At 62.4% G+C, this 23,317-nt stretch overlaps 1 protein-coding gene across 2 annotated transcripts in view; it reads left to right on the top strand.

Moving 5' to 3' along the window:
- Positions 1 to 2,993: 2,993 nt before the first annotated feature.
- The window catches only part of FIBCD1 (fibrinogen C domain containing 1), a 29,466-nt gene continuing 9,142 nt past the window's right edge, over positions 2,994 to 23,317 (top strand). The window contains exons 1-5 of one of the 2 annotated variants that reach the window (XM_047700479.1): positions 2,994 to 3,130; positions 10,716 to 10,790; positions 11,363 to 11,848; positions 15,673 to 15,832; positions 16,195 to 16,331. In XM_047700479.1, coding sequence (XP_047556435.1) covers positions 3,059 to 3,130; positions 10,716 to 10,790; positions 11,363 to 11,848; positions 15,673 to 15,832; positions 16,195 to 16,331 — 930 coding nt within the window. In that variant the 5' untranslated portion in view covers positions 2,994 to 3,058. The remainder of the gene's footprint in view (positions 3,131 to 10,715; positions 10,791 to 11,362; positions 11,849 to 15,672; positions 15,833 to 16,194; positions 16,332 to 23,317) is intronic. The other variant, XM_047700480.1, reaches the window with a different exon arrangement.

The following is a 23,317-nucleotide window of genomic DNA, read 5'->3' as shown; positions in this document are numbered from 1 at the left end:
CACACCTGGGCTCCTCCGAGGGGCTCTGGGGACGCTAGCTCTGTCACAAGGGAAGGGAGAGGGGACTGTTCCCTCTGTGAGGTCAGCTTCGACTTTTCTTACACAGATCGCGAGGTCAGCGAGCTGAGGGTGGTCGTCCCCTCTCCCTGACACTCTGCCCCAAGCGGGTCAGGTGAATATGGTGTGTAAAGCACTGAGAAAAGGCCTGCAGGCTCATGCCAGAGCTGCACCAGGACTGATTCTTCTTGTGGGGTGCCGAGGGGTGACAGGTGGAGATCGTCCTTGGCACAGGTACTCACCGCACCCCCCAAGGGCGGGAAAGTGAGGGGTCTGCGCCGGAGCAGGTGAGACACCCCCAGCAAGCAGTGCCGGGAGGAGCCGCTAGGTGGCCCCCTCTTACCTGTCCAACCGTCCGTAGGCAGGCCCGGGCGCAGAGCCCCCTGCAGCGTCCTCCAGCTTGCACCTGCCCACGCGGCCCACCGACCCTCACTCTCCACGCCCTGCCTTCGCTGTAACGCCTTCTTGCCCAGCGGCCAGACACCCCGCCTTCAAGGCCTGGCTCATGCCCCTGCTTCTTCAGGATGCTTCCCCCGCGCATTCAGAGCACATCCCCCAAACCTCTGATCACCACCCTGGGCATCACCGCGCCCTCAGATTCTCAATTCAGGGCTCCGCCCCAGGGTGAGCTTTTGTCTTTTCAGAGACACATCTGGACTTCACATCCTCTCCCCAGATCGGAATCACAGACTTGCAGTCCCAGCCACATGCCTGTACACGTCACACTTCCCCACCAAGAAGGGGGAGGTCCTGATTTCTTCAGTGAGGAAACTGAGGCTAGAGGAGACAGGAAATCTGCCCAAGGTCATAGCAGGAGTTTGAAATGTGCTCAGGCTCTTCAGTGCACCCTCTCTCAGAGAGCCACAACAGCTCTTCCGAAGAGGGTGCTGTTAACCTGTTGGCACACATGGGGAAACTGAGGCTCAGAGAGGAGCAATAGCTTGCCCCAGGCCTCACAGCCAGGGCTCTGTGCTTTCCACCACACCCCTCCGCCCAAGCCAGATGCCCCACCCCCCCACCCCAGGTCACCTGCCAATCTCTGGAACCCACAGGAAAGGGGCCCCGGGAAAAGGGTGCCATCCGGAAAGAGCCCGGACTCCACGCAGGTCCCCTGCCTCTCAGCCAGTGTGGTGGGATCCTGTCCAGCAACCTAGACAGCCTCCCTCTGGGACGCAGACAGAGTGGGGCTGTAGGTGGGGCCACCCTGAAAGGAATAGGAAGGTAGGGACAAACAGCTGGTCTGTTGTGAACCCAGCTGTGGGTGGGTGAGTGACAGCTGCCCAGATGGCTCAGGGCATGGGGTCTCCCGGCTTTCCCCGCTCAGGGGGCGGCGACCTCGCAGGCTGGGCTGGGCTCCCACCTCCGGGCTGCCTCGCTTGTCTGGGGCTTGGAGAGGGGCCGGGAGAGGGACGAAGATGGGGCGACAGACTGGCAGCCGGTGGGGAAGAGACGAAGACGGTGCCAGGGAACAGCGTGGCGGGCCAAGGCTCCCCAGGAGCCGGAAAACAGCTTTGGGGAGAAGCGGGGGGCGGGAATGGGGGTGTCTATTCTGAAGCTGGGGGGAGCAGAAGGGATCAGAGAAAGGGGTGGGGGAGGGGCAGTCGTCCCGGCTCCTGCTGAGGCCTGGAGAGGGGGCGGCCCGCCGAGAACGCGGCGTCGGGCCGTGTGGGCGCCTCCCGGTCAGAAGCCACAATAGCATCTCGTTAACTGCGCAGATTAAGGACTTTGTCGATTACCTCCGAAGGCTGCGCCGGGAGGATTAAATGCTTTTAAAAGTGCTGCTGGTGGGAGGGGGCCACTAAGAAGCCCCCTCCCGGCACAGATCCCTCCCCTCCCGGGCAGAGGAGGCGGAGGCTGAGACCGTGCGGGGCGCGCCTGGGGAACGCGGGCGGTCGGCCGCGAGCTCGGGCAGAGCGCGGAGCGGCTCGTACTTGGGACCGCGGCGCCGGTGGCTGTCGCGGTGGCGGCGGGGACCCGTGGGCCGCCTGCACAGCGAGGCGTCGGGTCAGCTGTTGGCCCGCGAGCTCCAGGATCCAGGGTCGCGGACTCCGGCCGGGCCGGGTCGGGGTCGGGATCCGGAGGGGAAGGTCCCAGCAGCTCGTGACTCTAGAACCGACGCACTTGCCCCGGAGCCCGGACCGAGGCCTCAGAGACCCGTGGGGGCGCGCTCCGGCCGGCCCGCACCCCCTGCCCCGCCCCGGTCTCGGGGTGAGCCCTGCGCCCCAAGGAAGCGGGAGGAGTGCGGCGCGGCTGCGGGAAGACGCCCGACGGCCCGGCAGGGGCACCCCTGGGCCCGCCCGGCGCCGCGTCCCCCCCCCGCGCACGGTGAGTTGGGACGCGTCCGGCCCGGGAGGAAGTTTTCGAGGAGGCGCCGCCCGGGTTTCCCTGGCCCCTCTGGGAGCCGGCAGGAGGCGAGCTGCCCGCGGCGTTTTGCCACCTCCCGGCTGGCCCCCGGGGCCTGGGGCGGGTTCTGCCCCTTTATCTGGGCTTTCTCGGAGGTGGAGTTGAACTATCGTTGGCCGTGGTGTGTGTATGTATGTGTGTATGTGTGTATGTGTGCGAGAGAGAGAGAGAGAGAGAGAGAGAGAGAGAGAGAGAGGCCGGGGGGAGCAATAAAAGGCAAAGAGAGTCCGAGACAAAAAGACGCGGAGATTGAGAAGCAAGGAGGGAGGAGGGAGGAGGGAGGAGGGAGGAGGGAGAGGAGCGCGCAGGGGGAGGCGCGGGAGCGGGGACGGCGCGCAGCGCGAGCGGCGGGCGGGCTGGCGGGCAGGCTGCTCTCGCGCTCCCGCTCCCGCTCTCACCCGCGCACACCCGCGCACCCCGTCCTCACCCGCGCATCCCCGGACACGCACGCCCGCCGGCCCGGGCAGCCGGCGCGGGGCCCCGAGGCGGGGATCTGGAGGGCGGAACGCGCCCCGCGCGGGAGCCCGCGCCCACCCCGGCGTCTTTGCGCTCCGCAGCGGCGCGCCTGGCCGGGCGCCCCCGCCAGTCCTGCCGGAAGATGGTCAACGACCGGTGGAAGACCATGGGCGGCGCTTCCCAACTTGAGGACCGGCCGCGTGACAAGCCGCAGGTACGCGCGGGTCCGGGGCGTGGGGACACGGAGCCCACGCGGTTGGCGAGGTGGTGGCCGCTCCGGCCGGCGGGGTGGGCGCCCAGCTGAAGGCTGGAGTTTGGGGTGTACCCCGCGAGGCGAGGGAGGTCTGGGGCAAGGCGGCACCCTCCTCTCCTCCTCCTCCAGAAGAGGCTTGAACTTGGGTTTCGTGGTGCGGATGGGGCAGCACCCCTGCAGGACCTGGGCGCTGTGGCAGAGGGCCCTCTTGTGCCTCCAACAGCCTCGTGCCGGCGTGAGCAGAGGGAGTAGGGGACCTCTAGTTCACAGGGTGACCAGCCCTTTAGCAAACTGTGGGCGCACACGAATCACACCCCTCGCTGAGTGTCTGTCTCCGCACCTCTACAATGGGCACCTTAATCCCTTGCTAGGTGTCCACTGTGGGCACCACCCTGTGCCAGGTGGCTGGTAGGGTAACCCCAGCTTCTGGACCAGGGTGCACATCCCCTGCATCTCCCCTCAATGCTCACACTTTAAACAGCTCCCCCCTCCCGCTCTACAGTAAAGGATCAATACATTTTTGTCTCATGTGAGAAGCCTGGGTATGATGATTCTCCAGCTTTAAGACAAGAAAAGCAGGGCTCAGAGAGGGTGGCTCCTGCCAGAGGCCACGAGGCTCTGCTGGGATTTGAACCTGAGTCTGTGGTGCCAGGTCTGCTCATTCCACCCTTCCTGCTGCCTCTTCTGAGGCAGTGGAGGGGGCGGGCTTGGAGGGTGCCCAGGGCTGTGCACTGGAAAGGGGAGCGGTGAGGACAGAGCTCCAGGGCCGGTCAGAGAGGGGCTGGAGATGCGAAGCCGAGTGGAGGGACAGCCCTGGGGCTGCCCCAGGCCGCGCTGCCAAGGGACTGGGGCAGGCAGGCAAGACGAGGAGGCCCACTCACCAAGGAGAGCAAATAATGGGACTGCCCGCTTTAAATTTCAAATTTCTCCCAGACAGATGTCACTGGGGAAAGAGCTGTTTGTGTTCATGGTGACAGGAGGGGGGGTGGCAGGGATGAGCCTTGATGGGCCCTCGCTCTACAGGGCTGCCACTCTCTCATTCTGCCTGGAGGGACAGTGCCACGGTGTGGGGACCCAGCCCTCACAGTGTGCAAAGCTCTTTCCCAACTCTCTGCAGAACCTCCCTTCCTGCAGCAGCCTGGGGGCTCGGCAGGGATGCACAGTCCCACATCCCAGGGTAATGTGACTCAGAGAGGTTGAGGCATGTGCTCAGAGTCACACAGCATGTTGCAGGCGAGTAAGGATTCGAACCCAGGTCTGACCCCAGAGGCTCCCAGCGCCTCCCGGGTGGTCTGTTCCTTTGTTTTCCATTTTTACCCTCTTAGCACTGTGCCCGTTCTCCTTTCCCACTAGCCCCCTTACCAGGACTGACTGCTTGTCATTTGTCAAGCCCCAGGCCTACACTAGGCTGCCCCTTTCCAGACCTTTGCAGTGTCATCTTGTTGGCTCCACCAACATCCCCAATGCATGTGCACGTGCGCGCGCGCGTGCGCGCGCGCGCACACACACACACACACACACACTCTTTTGCTTTGGCTCAGGGAAATCCTACATGTACTTCAAAACCTAGTCAGATGCCGCCTCCTCCAGGAAGCCTTCCCTGATGTTCCCTGGCTATGTATCAAAGTCCTGGTAGCATTTAGCCTGTGCTGCTCAACTACCCTTTTTCTTACTGCCTTGTTCCCCTGTCCCAGGTCCCTCCTCTCTCAGGAGCCCCCTTTGGACACATGCTTCTTCTGGACTCCCATCTCTAGTTCTTCCCCAGGGGCCCAGGCTCCTTCCTGCCCTTTCATGCAGTTCAGGGTGGGAGCTTAGGGCTATGTGCTGAATTGAACTCATGAAGCCTCAGCCTGTGGGTGAGGAGCCAGCCAGTGCTGCTGTGTCTCAGGGAGAGGTGGCTTCTGGGGGATCTATTGGAAATGTGGCTTCAGGGCCTCCCTCTGCTGCTGCCTGGGGACACATATTCCAGCAGCCACCAGCCAGAGCCCAGCTGTCTGCCCCCTTGGCATCAGAGGCAGCTAAGGGCTTGTGGCCCTAGGGGCTTGGGGCCAATATCTAACACCACCTCCCCTTCACACTCCTTTGGTGACCCAGCATGTAGATAGGCTGTCCCCTGCGTCCCCCTCAGGCTCGTTGGAAGCTTCAGATAAGAGGCAAGGCCTTTCCTGTGCTCAGTGAAAGGAGAGAGCCTTGCTGTCCTGGGTCCCTCTCGACTTCCTCCCTTAGGTCTGGCCTTCTCTCCTCCCTCGTTCCTAGTTTTGCCTCGGCATCCACATGCTGTGTGACTCTGGGGACGTTACTCCCCCTCTCTGGGTCTAGGCTTTTCCACCTGCAAAATGAGAACAGCGGTTCCTGCTTCCTCCTGGATTCACAAGGGCTCCTCAGAGGGTCAAGTGAGGATGCGGGCCCTACTGCAGCCTGTTCCCTTCTGCAGGCTGTCAGCGTCCCGAACTTCCCTCTGCCCATCAGGGAGAGTGACCTGACCACCCAGCTCCCGCCAGAAGGGCCACCTCCTCCGGGAGAACAGAGGTCCCTTGCCACACTTGGAGCAGCAGCTGGGCTCATCTCTCTGTACGCCTCTCATTTCTTAGCTGTAACTGCCCTGGGAGGTTGGCAGCCGGGATCATCAACCCATTTGACAGATGAGGAAACGGAGGGTAAAGGAGCTAGAGCCGGGACCTGAACCCCGGGCCTCCCAGGTGTTGGAGGAGCCTTGGCGGGCAGAGGAAGACAAGAGCGGCTGGCTGTCCTTCCCTCGTTCAGTCTGCTCAGCTGTGCGATGTAATTCCAGGGGGAGAGTCCTGGTGTGCGGGCTGCGGGGTTCCCCGGGGCCCTCATGGCCCCTGCTGCCCATGAAGTGTCCCGTGTTGCCGTTTCTGGGGACCATCTCAGGCCGCTCTGCCCTCGGCCCCTCCGCACTCAGCTCCTCTTTCTCTGGCTGACCTCGGACAAGCTCCTGTCTTCGTTAGAGTGTCCCCTCTCCGCCTGCCGAACGAAGGGGCTCTCTCACCCCTGGGGCAGGAGATGATGGCGGAACAGTTGCCAGAGTCTGGAGTCGCTCAGATGAAAGGATCTAGAAATAGACACGATTCTTCTCTCCTGGAGTGTAGGGGCAGAAAGTCACCCTGTAACCGGCTCCTCCTGGGCGGGGGCTCGTTCCTGAGCAGTCCTCGAGTCACGGCACCCCACAGGGAGGTCAACCTTGGCAATCCCAGGCAGTGCCTCTTGGTCCTTTCGAAGCTTCTAGAAACGTTGCAGAAGGAAAACTAAATCCTCTTTGGGCAGTTCTTCCCGATGTCTAACCTAAACCCCGCTGCATTGCATTCACCTGGTGACTGTTTTCAGAGTCCCCACCTCAGCTGGGATGCACAGCTGGGAACCTGGGAGCAGGGAGCTCGGAGTCTCGTGAGGGTGACAAAGAAACCCACAAGTCAGGCAGTATTACGAGGCTCTGTAAAGAAAAGCCAGGTCTGTCCTCTTGCTCCCTGGGGTTCCGGTGGAGGTCACGGGGTTAGGCGGGCGCTGGGAGAGAAGGAGAGAAGGAGAGGAGAAGAGGCCCACAGGGACGACTGGCCAAGGACTCCCTTCTGTCACTTTTCTGTGCCCTCGTCCTGGCCTGGCCCTGTCCCACGGAGCTCGCTATCCAGTCTGGCGGGGTGGCTGGGACAGACGGCAGGGTGGGAGTGCGGAGGAGACGGCTTCCCGGAGGAGGTGAGGTTGAAGCTGGACAGTATTTGCCAGATCTGTCCGGGAGGGAGACCAAGGTGTGTTGGGGGACAGGGAAGGAGCCAGGCAGGTGGGAAGAACAGGGTGGGATTAGGGGGGTGGAGCCTGCAGGGCCCCCACCTGAGGGGCCCAGTGGGACATGCTCTGGAGGGCAGGAGGCCTCCGTCGCTCTAGAGGGGTCTCAGCGGGGCCTTCAGGAGGGGTCCTTTGCTGCTGCGTGGGGCATGAGTTGGTGCGGCTGGGAGGTGGCCAGGAGGCCTGTGGGGAGACAGTCACAGTAATTTAGAGGCAGGCGAGGGGGCTTAGACCAGGGCAGGCCTGGGGGCATGGGGACAGAGCCAGGAGGCTCACTGGGTGTCAGTGGGGGGAAAGAGGGGGAGCTCAGCAACGCTCCAGCTTTTGGGGAGGGTGAGGGGGTCTCGGTGGACTCAGGTTAGGGGATGGACAGAACCTGGTGTGCTGCTGGCGGGCTGGGGGGGACATCCAGGAGGCCAGGAGCTGTGGGGAGTGGGGAAAAGCCCTCCCAAGAAACATGGAGACCCGCCCCCCAAAATAGACCCAGAGCTGCGTTGGATCTGACTTTGCCTGGCCTCCCCCTAGAGAGACGCTTTCTTCTTCCTACTGTGCTGTAAGGAGTAGAGCCCCGTCCGCCCCAGGCTACTGCCCCCGCCAGGCTCGCCTAGCAGACAAGGAAGGAGCAGGCCAGGCTGGCCTGTTTGGTTAACAAAGCATCAATGCAGTGCGTCTCTCCCTCCTGAGTGCTCCTGTCCCCCGCAGGACCCCAGGGGCCCCTCTGAGGCTGGGAACACAGAGAGGCAGCTGGGAAAGACGCCTCCCCTCCCCTGGGCTGGGCTTCCTGAGAAGCCACCGACCCTGGGCCGGCACTGGGGGGTCACAGAGGGGATGAGGGCACGTCCCTCTAGCTGGGAGTTTACACAAGCAATTAGGGGTAGAGTGGGCCTCGAACCCGGGGCTCCTAGTTCCTCTCGTGCCCACTGCCCGGGACAGCTTCCCAGAGTCCCCACTCCTTGCCCTGTGCACTTTTGTGGCGTCTTGCGGACCCCAGGGCGTGGGTCCTGCTCGGCCATCGCCCCGGGCTCATTAATGAGCTCCACCCCGCGGCATGGTTGGTTGCGCTGCCGCGCCCCGGAGCCCCCCTATCTCAGCCAGATTCCTTTGCCAGACGTAAACAGCAAACCCGTAAAGGTGAGCAGGACTTCATGCTTAAGGTGATCTCAGAAGACTAATTCTCCTCTGCTGAGTGGCCTGTTTCCGTCCAACTCCATCATCCCCTGCCCCTCAGGGGACCCCCTGCGGCTTTCTCAAGCCTCTCCCTCCCGGCCACCCTCTGCCTTCCCTCCAGGGTCCTGGAGCTTGGGTGGAAGCGGGCGCACGAGAGGGTGAGGGTCCTGGAGACACGGGGGGACGGGGCTGGCCGCTCTGGCTCGCCAGTTGGGGACTTTAATGTTCTTCGGTTGGAGGACGGCGCTCAGAGCTGCTCGGGGCAAGGTGTCTCCCGACGGGCTCCGGGAGGGGCCTGACAGGGACTTACTTGCTGACACAGAGCTTTGTCTCGCAAGCTCCACTCACACTCCAGACAGAGGGAAGAACGTGGTGGGAGGCAAGCAGATTCCGGCCACCGGCCCTGGCTGGCCCTCCCGTGTGCCTCCCGTGTGACCTTGGGAAGGGGTCTCCGGCTCTCCGAGCTTCAGTTTTCCCATCTGCCAAGTGAATCTAACCGGAGCAAGGGGTCGTTCAGAGGTTTCAGGGTTGGGGACAAGGAATGGCGGCGATAATCTGGAAGCTTCTGACCTGCAGGTGACTGGGGAATTGGGGCAGACCTGGAGGCTGCCTTCATTCTGGGCGAGGCCATCAGAGGGGGCGCAGGGTTAGAGGTGGCCTTGCGTCGGGGTCCAGGGCTCAGCGCGGAGGTCATGAGCCTCTGCGCTGCCGCACACGGTCGTCGGAAGAGCCTTGCCCTCCCCGCTGTGTGAGCGCAGTCACCGGGAAGTGACCTGGTCCATCTGCTTTTCCTTCCATCCGTCTAACAAGCAGCTGCTCCGTGCCAGGCGAGCGGGCCCTGCCCTTGGGGGCTTCCGTGGCCCAGGGTAAGTCTCCTGGGCCCGGGGCTCGCCAACTGAGCCGTCCTTGTGTGCAAACATTTCAGAGGTTCCCAAACCGATCCACGCCCCACATAGGCGGAGAATTGCTGTCCAGGGGACATGGGCTCCCCCAGGGCAGGGCTAGGACAACTGCCACCCCCATCCTCAGGGATTGGTCTGGAGCCTGGCTCATGGGGACATCCAGTGAACGTGGAATGGGTGTCTGAGCGAGTAGGCGAATGAAGTCAAAGGGGATGACATGCTTGTGTCTGGATGAATGCCACCACGGAGGAGAGGGGAGCGAGGGCCGCGGAGACATGGAGCAGGAGTCTCTCCATAACTAGGTTGGGGCGGGGAGGGCTGGGGAGACAGTCTAGGAAGGCTTCCTGGAAGAGGTGGCATCTAGCTGGGCCCTGAAGGAAGAGAGGGAATTAGGAAGTGGAGCAGGGACAGCAGATGCCTCAGGCTCAGGGAGCAGCCGATGCGGAGCTGATGTGGGGAGCTCACGTGTCCAGGTCTGGCAGGAGTAAACCTTTGAGATGTGTGGAGCCTGGGATGGATGGGCTGCCTGGGGAAGGTATGGAGAGAGGAGGGGCGAAGCGCTGAGTCCTGGGGCATCATCCCTGCAGGGCCGGGCTAAGGCCTTCTCTCCCTCATCTCGCCAGCAGCACGGCACCCTTCCTGGTGGAGGGGGGCTTCTGTCCTTCTGCAACTCAGCCCCGGCCCCACCTTCCTCTGATGCCAATTAGGAGACGCAGGACTTACTTGTAGAATCTGAATTTATGCAAAACCGGCTGCTTGCTCGATGGTGCTTTCTCGTAGTAAGCGGCGTTGTGTAAGAGGATGCGCTATTCTCGCTATTCTGTGTATCGCTGGGAAAGCAGGGGTCGATTTCAGCTGTAGGAGCCCCCGCCATCGGAGACGTTACAATGTGGAAAAATGGGAAGGTGCCTCCCAGCATCGCTGACATACAGAAGTAACACTTTGGGTGGAAAACAAAGAACAAACACCTCCCGGTGCTCTGTGCGCATCTATCACCGTAGTAAAAGCTGCTAATATTTACGGCACATGCAAATGCGTCCTGTACCGACTCCCTTCAAGACGCATCTCCAGTTCCGAAAGTTGTACATGTGGGGGAAAGCCAGCTGGCGAAGGGGCTTGGCCCCGAGAGGAGGCAGGGGGCTGGGGGTCGAGTCGGAGCTCACGTCTCGTCTGCTATGCGACTCTGGGCAAGCCCTGGGCTCTCTTGGGCCTCCCGTACCCCACGTAGCACCCGCTCTGTGGCTGTAATGTGGGCTCCCTCGGGGCTGGGAGCAATCTGGTACGGCGGGCACGGGGGCACCCCTCCTTTAAGGATAAGCTGCCGCCCCCTGGTTCTAGCCGGTAGACCCCAACGAACTCAGTTTTTACCTCCCCCCCTTTTCTTGCTCCGGGGGGCACAGCTGCCCGGCGGCCCAGCCCCCACCTCCTTCAAGGGAGGGAGGCGCCTTTTTCCAGGGTGCCTGGCATTAGCCTGCTCTGCGGAGAGGGGAGGAAAGAGGAGAGGAGGGGCTCGGCGGCCCCCTGCGCCCCCGGGGACTCATGCCTGGCAGCCTCGCAGGCCTGCCCAGGCTTCGGGACTTGGGCTCTGGGTGCTCCAGGTGGAAAATTTAGTGATGGGCGCTCATTCTGCTATGACAGTGTGACAATTCTTAGCGTGGTTGCTGTCACCGTTACAGCTCTCTCTTCCTGAGTCTGCACGGCGGGCACCCACGTGCGGGGCAGGGCGCGCCGTTATTGCCTCCATTTTACAGGTGAGGACACCGAGGCTCAGTGAGGTGAGGTCCCTCACCCAAGGTCACCCCCCACCCTCGGAAGTGGCAGCACGGGGGCCCGAGGCTGTGGGAGCCCTCACCTGCAGCCGTGACCCACCCAGGAGGGCTGCATGGGGGACGTGTGCCTACCTCGTGCAGGCCACATGGATCAGGGCAGGGGCAGGGAGGGGAGGGCGGCTGGCCCTCCAAAGGTCTCCCTGCCTTTCTGCCTCAGTTTCTCTTTTCATCCTCTCCATCTCCGGCTGCCTGCATCCCTCACTCCCTTGCACTTGCCCTATCATTGGTCCTGGGCTCTCTGACTCCCCTCTGGGCTTCTGTCTTTCATCTCTGCTTCTCTGTAGGATTCCTTTGCCCTTGTCCCATGAAGGGGGCCCTCGGAGTCTTGCCCAGGCCTCCCAAAGGCCAGAGGCCCCGTCCTGAGGCTGCCTGGGCCCCCCTCCCCAGGCAGAGCTAGAAGCCCCTTTCCGCCCCTGATGCCGCCCCTTCTCTCTCCTGTCCGTCTGTCTGTCTGTGTCTGTGTCTGTGTCTGTGTGTGCGGGGCCCGCCCACAGTGGCCCAGCTGTGGCTACGTGCTGTGCACGGTGCTGCTCTCCCTGGCGGTGCTGCTGGCCGTGGCCGTCACCGGCGCTGTGCTCTTCCTGAACCACACCCACGCGCCAGGCACGGCACCCCCGCCCGTCGTCAGCACCGGGCCGGCAGGTGCCAACAGTGCCCTGGTCACCGTGGAGAGGGCCGATAGCTCGCGTCTCAGCATCCTCATCGACCCGCGCTGCCCCGACCTCACCGACGGCTTCGCCCGCCTGGAGGGCGCCCAGGCGTCCGTGCTGCAGGCACTGGCTGAGCACCGGGCGGAGCCGAGGCTGGCCGGCGAGCAGGAGCGGGAGCGGGAGCTGCTGGACACCCTGGCGGACCAGCTGCCCCGGCTGCTGGCTCGGGCCTCGGAGCTGCAGGCGGAGTGCACCGGGCTTCGGAAGGGCCTCGGCACCCTGGGCCAGGGGCTCAGCGCCCTGCAGAGCGAGCAGGGCCGCCTCATCCAGGTGAGGGGCTGGGTCTGCGCCTGGGGTCTTGGTGGGGGCTGGGGTTGCCGCCAGCGGGTCCAGCCCCGTGCTGGGCGCCTGATGGCCACAGCGTCCCTTAGTCCCCAAGGGTCCTAGGACTGGGGAATGTTGCTCTTCCCATCTACCTTCGAGCAAGTGAGCCTCAGAGAAGAGAGTCTCATCCAAGGCCACCCAGAGAGGGATACCATTTCCTGCCCACTGTCCTGGGGATCCTGGGTATTTGTGGGACACCCCATGGCATCCCACAGTCAGGCCAAGTCCAGAGCTCCAGAGGCTTCCCAGATGCATCTGTACAGGTGAGGCCAGACCTGGCCTCCATCAGTTGTGGCTTGAGGTTCAAGGTCACGTGGCGGGTCAGGGGCAGATCCTCTCCCCAGCTGTGCCACATATCCAAAGAGAGCTGTACCCCCTTCCCAGCTCTCTCCCCCTTTCTCTGCCATTCGATGCTCCCGGCTTTCTAGGGAAGGATGGACCAGCTGAGAGAGCTCAACCAGACCCTTAGCCTCCCCGCAACACCTCTGCCCCAACTCCCCAGATCCCCTTCCCCGCACTGAGCCAAGGCGGGTCCTAGCAGCACCTGGTAGATCTGGGAAGAGTTTGCAATGTTGGCCCCTCCTGGAGCACCAGCGAGAACCCCCCCCCGCCCCCCCCCCCCACAATCAGGGATTTGGTTTTTTACCATTTTCCAGAAGAGACAACTGAGGCCCAGAAAGAGACAATGGCCAAGAGACAGGGTCCAGTGGCCTCTGACATCTGGCCTTCCAGCGCCCTGCCCAGCTTCTGGCTTTGTACCCCGTCTCCCCAGTGACTCAGGTTCTTGGGGACACCCTGCCGTTGATTCCAGCCCCTTCCGGACACTGGCGATGACCAGGCACTCGGTCACGCAGCAGCTCATGAGCAGTGGGTCTTTTCCCTCCTTGGAAGGCTGCAGCTGGAGAAATTAGAGCCCTCGTCCTCCTGTCTGGGTGACTGATCGGAAGGCGCTTCCCTCTCCCGGGGTGGGGTGGTCAGCCACCCCCTCTATCAGCAGGGCTTGGGGACACCTCCAGGCCCTTAGTGCAGGGGTGGGGAATCGCAGGGAGAGACCTCAGGGTCTCCCACCCACCCACCTACGCAGAGGCCTAGAGCTGTTCCTACAAGACTGATAGCTTTTGGGGGGTCCGGTAGTGCCTTGGCTCCCCTGATGTATTTACTTCTCAAAAGAATGTTTAATTTGACTCATTTCCCACAGACTCAGGGCGATTTCAGAGACCACATGTCTTGCGGAGCTAATGGCCCTGTGGCTCCTGGTTCCTCCAAGCTCCGCAGACCCCCAGGTGATCAGCCCAGACTGGGTTTCCCAAAGCACTGCCCACAGGCACCTTCTGTCAGAAGTGCCAGAGCTGCTTGCTAAAAGGCACCTCCCTGATCCTCATGGCAAACCCCCGGGCCCCACGGCAAACAGGCTTCGGGGGGGCTCTTGTGGGTACAGACGTCTCCGGCCCCTGGCCCGGGAGCAGTGGAAGGGAGGGGTTCTGCCTTTGGGGCTCGGGAGCTGGGATCCAGTCCAGCCTCCAGCAGGTAGCAGCTGTGGGACTTGGGCCCATCAGTCGCCCTCCCTGGGCTCAGTCTCCTCACCTGCAAAATGGGGACAGTGTAATCATACCCACGAGGATGTGGTAGCTCCTGGCTGGGCTGGGCTCAGCTGGCATCTGGCACACACAGAGATGGGCCTTTCTTTCGTTATGATGGAAATAAAATCATTTGTAAACTAAAGTTTTGGCCAGTGGAGAGCCACCACGGAAAAATCTCTTTTGCCGGAGGGAGTAATAATAGGAACCCCAGGGGGTTATTGGGTGCTGTGTAGCAGCGCCATGGCCCTAGGAGGTGCCCATTCTACGGAGGGGCAGACGGAGACTCAGAGTGGCCGAGTGCCCTGCGGAAGCCCAGGACCCCGAGCAAGAAACAGAAGCAGCTTGGACTTCACGCTAACGGCTGCCAGTCCTCTTTAACGCGCGCGTGCAGCTCGGCGAGCGGGGACTGACTCTCCCTATTAATTCGGAGCATGTTTATGTGTACATTTCAACTTTAATCATTTGCTGGTTTAAACTGAGGTCTCCCCTGCCCGCCAGCAAGAGCGCGCTGTGCCTGGGTTTCTCGAGTGTGTCTGCTCGTGGCAGAAGGATGGGCCGTACCCTGGAGACGTAGCCAACGAGCCCTGGTGATCTCTGCCGCCCACGCCCAGCAGGTGCCCCCTGCCCTCTGCCCCCACTCTGGGGGCTGCCTGCATCCGTGTGGTCCACGGGGCTCCCCCGACGGGGCCTGTCTACGGGACGCTGCTGTGATGGCCCAGGGAGGGGTCGACCGCCTTGCCCCCGTGGCCCCTCTGCCCACCCCTGTGCCCTCCCCCACCCACCGCCCGGGGCCTCAGCCCTCCCTGCAGAGGAGAAGCTGACAGGGAAACTAAAGGCTTGTGCAGGGCCCTTGCTTCTGGACAAGCCAAGAATCATATTTTGTAAACTGCTGGCACTGTGTGTCTCTATTTTCCTTCCTCGAACGAGCTATTATCTGGCAAGTGACAGGTTCGGGGTGTGAAGCCCCAGCAGGTTCTGCGTCCCCCCCGCCTCGCCCCTCATGGTCCTGCAGCCTCCCAGATTGTGGGGTGGGGGAGGTGACAGCCCCCAGACCCTTCAGGCAGCAGGCACAGCCCAGAGGCCCCCCAGGGTGGGGGGAGGCGGTCAGTGCGACGCTGGCTACAAACCCCCAGACCCGGCCGAGCGGTCGGAATGACACAGGGAACCCGGACTGAGCCCTCGTGTCCCGAACACGTGGTCTCGTGAACGCCCCCCACCCCACTTCAGAGACAGGTGCCGTTACACTGGTTCAGAAAGGGGGTTCAGTGACTCCTCCAGGGTCACTGGCCCAGTGAATGGAGGAGGAGCTGAGTCAAAACCCAGAACTGACACCAGAGTTTGGGGCCAGACCACCGCCCCCCACTTGTACTGTCCCCACCCCTAGGTTCCTTTCCTACCAGTCAGCCCTGGGGAAGCAGCCCGAGGTCATTCTCCCTTGGGGATCTCTCCTTCTGGGCCTCAGTTTTCTCATCTGTACCAGGGGACAGCGAGCCAAGCCCTCCCTCCTGGCAATACCGCGAGGGAGAGGTGAGGTGGTGGACATCGGAGCCGTGGCTCATGAACGTGGAGTTGGGATGGGGGCTAGGTGGGGGGAGGGGTATCCCAGGGCCCCCAGTTTGCACGCAGCACTGCCACCCCTGCCTTCGCAGTCTCGCTGGGCATCAGGAGAGACTGTTGTGGGTGAGGGTGTTTTGTAATCTGCAAGGTGCCTTTTGCATCCGAGTAACAACATGAGCCAAGTCCTCTGTGCCCTCCTGGGGTCCCACCCTGTGCTGGGTCCCTCCCACATGTCACTGGGCTCCATGGCGGTTGCGACAGGGAGCCCTGGCAGCCCAGCCTTGAGGCTTGGTGATGTCACTCACCACCCCGACGTGTACCTGGTAAATGGGCGGATTGGGATTGAACCCAGCTTTGCCCGGTGCCGCCTCCCCTGCACGGTAGAACTTTCTTTAGTCCTCTCACCTGGGCTGGGGCACAGAGACAGAGGAGGATGGGGCCCGGGTGCAGCGGGACACAGCTCTCTGCTGGAGCCTCTGTCTCCCCTCCCACCTGAGCCCCGGTCCTCTGAACACACAGACACTGGGCTCCTCAGATCGGGCCCCAGCAGGGCGCACAGGAGGGGATGGTCATACTGGCAGGTGCTGGCTGGCCGGAGTCCCTGCCCCTTCCACTCACCCCTGTGCCCCACAGCTTCTCTCCGAGAGTCAAGGCCACATGGCTCACCTGGTGAACTCGGTCAGCGATGTCCTAGATGGCCTGCAGAGGGACCGGGGGGTGGGCCGGCCCCACATCAAAGCTGACCTCCAGAGGGCACCTGCCAGGGGATTGCGGCCCCGCGGCTGCGCCAACGGTGAGTGTGGTGTGGGAGGCTGCCTTTCTTGGGTGACCTGGGTGCCCAGCTGTGTACCCCCATCGCCCCTTGCCCACACACTGCTGCTGTTTGCTGAAAGCTTCCTGCTGCTGGGCAGCCCCGAGCACCCGACCTGCACCCTTCTGTTGAGTCCTTTCCCAGCCCCTTGTGCCCATCTTCCAGATGAGGACAGCAAGGCTCAGAGAGGGGGCTCACTCGCCCAGGTCTGTCCCCAAGGCTGGTCCCTTGGAGCCCGTGCGACACTGCAGGGCAGACCGACAAGCCAGGGAGACCCAGGGACAGAGGCGGACGGGCGGGGACACAGGTGCCCTGCGCAGCCCTGACAACGGGCCCTGTCTCAGGGTCTCCGCCCCGCGACTGCCTGGACGTGCTCCTGAGCGGGCAGCAGGAGGATGGCATTTACTCCGTCTTCCCCACACATTACCCAGCCGGCTTCCAGGTCTACTGTGACATGCGCACGGACGGCGGCGGCTGGACGGTGAGTGTCCCGGGGGGCACAGTCCGCTTCCTCTGGGCCCTGCAGAGGTCCAGGTGGGCCGAGCTGGCCCACAGGGCGGCGTCCGCGAACCGGGGTGCTCTGAGCGGCCCCTCACCCAGCCTTCTGCCTCTGGCCAGGCCTGCCGCTGGCCCCCACAAACCTGCCCCTCATCTCACCCCCAAGAACCCCACACCTCCGGAAAGCGGCACAGGGCAGGCAGAGGCTGTGGGTGGAAACTTGGGCCCCCATGGGAGCAGATGTTAGACCCCGTCTCCTGCCCATGGAGCCCCCTCCTGCTCCCCGAGCCTCGAGTCTCTGGGAACACAGGGGTTCCCCTTCAGCACTGAGCAAGTCGGGGATGGGCTTTGGCATGGAATGCGGCACCAGGAGCCTCTTGCTGTGTAGATGCTGTCCTTCAGGTTGTCCGATATATGGCACGTGTGCAGGCGATCAAAGGATGAAACGGGGGGAGGCACCTACAGGGAGCAGAGATCCCAGGGGCTTCCCGGCAAGGAGCTGGTGTGACTTCTTGCCTGGGTGGGAAGTAGGGACAACGAAATGTCCCCACGGCCATGGGAGGGCGGGGTGGGGTGGCCGTGGGTGACCCTGATATCTCCCCTGAGCTGGGAGAAGGGGGTGGGGTGACGGGGAGAGGCCCCTGGCTTGAGTCCCCAGGGAGTCTCTGGGTCTGCTGGTGGGGAAGCCCCTTCTGGGAGTGGGGTCTGCGTGCGTCGCCTCCCACAGCCTCTGGGGCGACTGCTGGCCTCTGCCTTGGTACGGATGCCAGAGCCACAGGCCAAGGGAAACGCACGGGCCTGGCAGCATCTCAGTAACACGCGTGAACGCCGAAATGGGAATTTCATAAAATGTTTGTGCGTTCTTCAAATATTATCACAAAGATATTTTTAAATATTTTTTTCTTTTGCTTTTTAAAAAAACTTTAAAAACGTTCCCGACCATTCTTGGCTCACAAGCCATTTAAAAAACAGGCAGCGGGCGGGAGTCCTTCTGTGGGCTGTGGTTTGCTGACCCCCATTCTAGAGCTGGGAGATGAAGTGAGCTTGCTGTCCCTCCCCATCGAATCAGTGGCCTTCCAACCCTTACCTGAAGCTCAGTCCTGGAGCCAGGCTTCAGTGGGCTGCCACTGGCCGATGGGTAACTTCATGTAAATTAAAAATGCCTGTCCTTTCCTTTTGGCCCCCTGGGACACTGGGCTTGGTGAGGAGAATAAATGTGGGCCGGTTGCCCTGGAGCGGTGAACAAGCTGTACCACTGTCCCTGGACATCTGCCTCCACCCTGAAAGCTTCTCAGCCTCCCCAAGTTGGCCATGGTTGGGATGCCCAGTGACAATGGAAAGTGGGGCTCGTACAACCGACACTTTAAGGGTTCCTGGCTTCACATTTGGTTTCATAAATGGGCAAACAATCTTGAGCACCTACTGTGTCCCAGGGCTGCACAGAGATGGGGAAGTCCCTACCGCAGTCCTCCTGGAGAAATTGGAGTCTGTGAGGTTTTTGGATGGAAGAGGTCACGGTAAGCAGAGGTAGGGGAGGCTCTGTGCCAGCTTCCTGGACAAGGGGGGCTTTGCAGATAAGCCGTAAGAGGCGGGTGAGAGCAGTAAGGGGGAAGGACAGAGAAGGTACTCCAGGCAGAGGGACCAACCTAACCAGGGTCTGGGACGCAGGAAGCATGTAGGCTCTTCAGGGAACGGAGTTACCTGGGGTGGATGGCACGTGAAGAAGTGAGACCAGAGACCAGCGTCAGTGTCCCGGGCTGTGGGGTTGCGGTGGGCACTGGGGAGCTACTGAGGGTGCCGGAGAGAGGAAGATGGCTTAAGGTGGCTTCAGGATCTGTAACCTGACCATGCATCCTGGAGCAGAGCGGGGAGAGGGGAGAGGAGGAGGCCACTGGCTCACGCTGCGGACAGGCCTGTGATCGAGGTTTTGCCAAGGCAGTGGGGAGCTTGGGCTCCAACATCCACAGACAGATGTCGGGGTAGCTCCCAGTCCTGCTATTTGATCTTGGGGAAGTTACTTAATTCCTCTGAGCCTCAGTTTCCTCCTGTAAAATGGGGATACCCACTTGCCTCACTGTGAGATCTTAACTGCAAGCAACAGAAAATCTCTGACTTAAGCAGAAAAGGAAATGTCCTGGAAGGAGGCTGGGAGGCCCGAGAAACCAGCTCAGGGCCATGCCGCCAGGAACGGAGCCCCCCAGATCTGGCCATGGGTGACAAGGTGGGAACCCCACTGCCCCAGGGCTGCTGGCATTGGGGCCCCCGGGGCACAGCTACCCCTGGGCATAGGCACCCCCAAGAGGGGTGCGGGCCCGGGGTGCAGTCTACGGTTGCTTTGAAAGAGGTCCCTTGTGTCCTCTCCTCTTTGCTTCCCCAGCCGTTGGGCCAGTGGCTGTGCTGATGGGTGGGACCTGGGCCACAGGCCTGCGACCCTCCCCAAATCTCAGAAGATGGGGAAAGATGGCCAGGTTGACCAAGGCTTCCGGCAAATGCTTGTAGGGCATTCGGCACAGGCCCATCGGTGGCGCGATCACTATTTAGGACGATGGGCCATGCCTTGTGCAAGGACCCGGCCATCCAACAGGACCAGGACGTGCATGACCCCCTTTTACTGAGCTCTTTGCCAAGAGGTCACCGACCGTCGTGCAGGGGACAGTCATGGGGGCCTGAAGCAGGGTATCGGGTCGGCTAGAGCCTCGGTAGCCCCCCAGGTCTCTGCCCTTGGCACTTGGGGCATGAGGAGAGGTTGGCATTACCCCTCCATTTCTCACCAAGGAGCGTGGTAACGATTTCTGGTGCGCCGATGGCCAGGCAGAGGGCAGAGAGAAGCTTCTCTGGGGGAAGGTGTGGTGGGATATGGAGGTGTGGGCAGCCCGCATCGGTTTTGAGAGGGGTCGGCTTTCCTGAGCGGGGTTGCGGGGGGGGGGGAGTGGGGGCAGAGACAGGGGAGGCCGGAGTGAGGCAGGTGGGCGGTGGGGGGGGGAGCGAGCGCATTCGTAGGGCAGAGTCAGCAGCTGACAATCCCCCAAAGGCCCAGGGACAGACAAACGTGCAGACATGTCTTCAAGCTCCAGAGGAGAGCACTTAAGTGTACCGCGTCCGGTCTGGGGGCGAAAAGCTCTTTTGTTTTCCTAACTCTGAACATCTGAGTTACGGCGTCTGCCTCTGGGAGCCCCTCAGCAGGCAGAGCCGCGCCAACGTAGGAGCCAAAGCCCAGAAATCAGAGTTAAGGGTTAGGACAGGCTTAATGAAAGACCCAGGTGCCGGCCCGGGCCTCGCATCTCCCGAAGCCCGTCTCCCCGGAAGTGCATCAGGATCTGGGCCGGGAGGCGGGTAATACCCGGGGCCCGGGCTTCAGGGCCCATTACCGGGGAGCCGGTGAGGAACATCGGCCTCCCCCACCCCCCTGCCCTCCCGCTCAGACACCTGGATCAGGGGCCGTGGAAGGAAGGCCGCTCTCGGCTGAGAAGTGTTTGCGAGGCCGATAGACGTTAATATCCATTTGGGCTTCCGTCAAAAGCAATCTTTGCCCAGATACCTCTGGGCATCTGTCAGGATCACCTCCCTGCCATGCGGAATCTCTCGGAAACTCAATTGTTGTTTGGGAAGGAGCCCGCGGCTGCCTCTCCGAACCCTGGTACCATCCATCCTCGTTAGGCCCCGTGTCTGAGCTGCCAGGCCCCGCGTGCCGACGCCGGATCGCTCTCCCTGGCGGCCAGGGCCTCTGGGGCTGGACGCGGCAGCCAGGGCCTGCTTCCCGGTGAGACCGGACCGGGCAAGGCTGGGCACCTGCAGGCGCTTCACGGCTTAAAGAACACAGGCCCTTGCGCGTGTCTGTGGATCCGGCCGTCACACGCGACCCTGAACTATTCAACCACCGAGCACCAACCGCAGGCCGGGGGGGCCAAGAGCAAAGTTCCTGGCCTGGTGGGGAGCTGGCGGATGAGCTGACCTGTGAGGGCTATAGGGCTGGGGTGGGGGCGGTGGACCCCAGAGGAGAGACCCTAACCCAGCCTGGGGCAGCGCAGGGAAGCTTCTGGACAGGAAGGTCCTAGCGCTGGGGGACAAGGCGAGAACAGGGTTCCAGGCAAAGGGAACAGACAGGCGGAGGTCTGCGGGGATGGGGTAGCGTTGGGCCTGGGCCCGTGTGGGCTCTGTCTGCTGGTGTTCGGAGCTCGAGGGGGCAGGGGCGAGAGGAGGGAGGCGGGCAGGGGCTGGGTCGTGTGCGGTTGCGGGCACGTTAGAAGACGGGCTTTGTCCCGAGGGCTGACGGGGCTCCTGTCACCCTCAGGACTTCCCTAAGTGGGGAGTGACCCAGAGACTTGGGGCCAAGGGCGCGCGGCTGTGGGGCAGTAGTTTGGGGCGTGTGAATTCCGTGGGCCCTGGATTGTGGCTGCGGTGAGCAGAAACTGCTGGGTGGGAAAGAGGCCACATGTGGTTCCTTGGGTGGGGAGGTCCCTGAGGCCGGTGGGCACACACCTCAAGGTGGCCTTTTGGCTGATGTGGCCACTGGCCTTAGCTGAACCGCAGCCTTCTCTCCACATGTCCCAAAGCCCACAGCGATCCGGGCCACACGGGGTCGTGCCGATTGTCAAGGTCACTTCTGTACTTGACACAGGCACTCGCCCCGGCCCCTGCCCCAGAAAAGGAGGAGGGAGGCAGGAAGGAAGGACCCTGTCCTGCCGACCTGTGACTTGGGGTGAGGGGCCTCCTTTGGGAAGCCTCTCTGACCACCGGGGCCCAGCCACCAAGCGCCTTCTCGGTACAGGTGTGACCAAGCGGTTTCCTGTCCACCTGCTTCCCCTCGTCACACACGTGACCACCGACACTTAGCAAGGACAGTCCCCCTCACTGAGCCTCACTTTTTCACCTGCTCAGTGAGGCTAACAGAGCACCGCTCATGTGCGGGGAGAGTCAGAAGCCTCTGCGGGCTCTTCCCCGGCGAGCGGGGCGCAGGGGAGCAGGCGTCCAGGCTGAGCCTTGGGACTCCCGCGAACAGAGGAACCGGGTTCCCTCCTGTGGGATCCTCCCAAGCCGGGTGTTTAAAGGCAAGTCTCGTCAAAACAGAAGATTTCCTCCTTCAGAAGGCGATGCGTGGGGCGGAGCTGGCGGTTTCCGGCTCACCTCACCTCCCAGCGGGGCGCGTGAGACTGGAAGGTCACATCCCCTCTTGGGGCGCCCCCTTCCTCATTCAGCTTGTGCGGACGCCTAGCAGGGGATGGTGTGGGTTTCACGTGGTCAGAGGAAGGTCCCGCTCCGCTCTGCTTCTGCACACGCCCCCCCCCCAACTTCCCTGCCTCTCTGCCCCGAGGCACAGCCTTGCCCCCGCCGACATCTGCCCACAGCACTGCTGTCACCAGGCCTGATTGCTGGTCCCCTCCCTCGCCTTTGCGTAATTACTTCTGGGGTCACGGAAATCAGGTCCAGGTCAGCATCTCCGCGGCAGGAACCCGCCGTGGGATCGATCTGGCTCTGCGCCCCCACTGGGATTCACGGCGCCCGTCGCCGGCTCCCAGCACCACGAGCTGAGCAGCCCACGTCCCGTTTTGCACTGTGGTCACACGCTCTGCCAGGCGAGTCACTGTCGCGAGGTCAGCGGCTCAGATATGCTGCTAATTGGCTTCGCTGTGAGAGAAACTGGTCCCCTCCCCACCTGGCTCCCCAGGCAGGGAGGAGAATCCCTCCCTCACTTGCAAAACATCAAAGGAGCCACCACCAGCCTGGCAGTGGAATCAGGCTCAGGGAGAGATGAAAAGCTTCCCAGGCCGCCCAGGGGGAGGCTGGACAGCTGGGCTGTGGGACCCTCCTCCCTACATGGGCTGAGGCTTCAGCCTGTCCTTGCTGCAGACATCAGCGGGCCATGGTGTCCCCAAGCCGCAGCGCGGCTCGGCACCGGCTCCCCGCTGCCCTGGCGAGTCCTTGGGGCTATATGCCCTCATGCATGAGCAAGACGACCAGCCCCACGTCCCCTCGACCGGTGTGCTTGGAGAGAGCTTGCCTCCGCCTAGAGCAGTTTGGATTTTGTAAACTTTTAACATAAAACAGGGTAGCACGCGCGGGACTCAGCCCGGGAGCTCAGCATCTGATAAATGGCAGCTCCGAGCACCGTTTGCCAGGAGCCGGCAGGCACCGACTGCCAAGCCGGGAAGCATGGCGGGGCGCCAAGCCCGGGGGTACCATTTTCAGTCAAAAACAAGGAGGAGGACCGCTTCCTTCTGGGCTTGGCAGCTGGCTCTGAAGGAGAGGGAGGGGACGTTGGTTAGACCTACTGTGTGTGCCCTGTTTATGCTTTTTCTTCATGGCGCGTTTTCCCTGCAGCCCTGTAGGGGTGGCGAGGGGACTGCTGCTGGCTCCTCTTTACAGAGAGGGAAACTGAGGCTTGGAAGGGGGGCTGTGACTCGTCTGAGGTCACACGGCCCACGAGAGGCAGAGCTGAGATTCGAAATCTGGGGCCTTCTGTACCTGTGCTCCTGCCAGCAAGCCTGGGGGCACCCTGGGGACACGGCCCAGAGGTATCCAGAAAGGATTCGAGGAGCCATGGCCGCCTGGGAAAGTGGGCAGAGCCTCCGCAGCGGCCGCCTTTGAAGGACTACATGGCACGTCCAAGTTCTTTGTTCCTTAGAAATAAGAATCCGCCTCGGCCTCAATGCCCCGCCCCTGCCCGACCCAGACTCGCCTGCCAGGAGGTCTGGGGGGCTGGTGGGCCCCAAAGCTGCAAAACCCACAAGACTGCCGCAAGGGATTTCGTCAGCAGCTTCATCAGAGCATAGGGAAAGTCCCAGACGCTGCCTCCTGGGGACCCTTGAAAAGAGGCAGAGACGCCCCCTCCCCATCTCATAGGGTTTGGACCCACCCAGCACCCATCTCTTGGCCTCTCTGACCACGTGCCAAGGCCCTGCTCAATAAGCAGTTCAGCTGATTGTCTCCTACTCCAGGCAGCCCTCCTGGAGCCCACCCCAGCAGATGTCC

This window comes from Lutra lutra, chromosome 13, assembly GCF_902655055.1.
Source record: "Lutra lutra chromosome 13, mLutLut1.2, whole genome shotgun sequence".
Lineage (NCBI taxonomy): Eukaryota > Metazoa > Chordata > Mammalia > Carnivora > Mustelidae > Lutra > Lutra lutra.
This window is presented reverse-complemented; position numbering and strand designations above follow the sequence as displayed.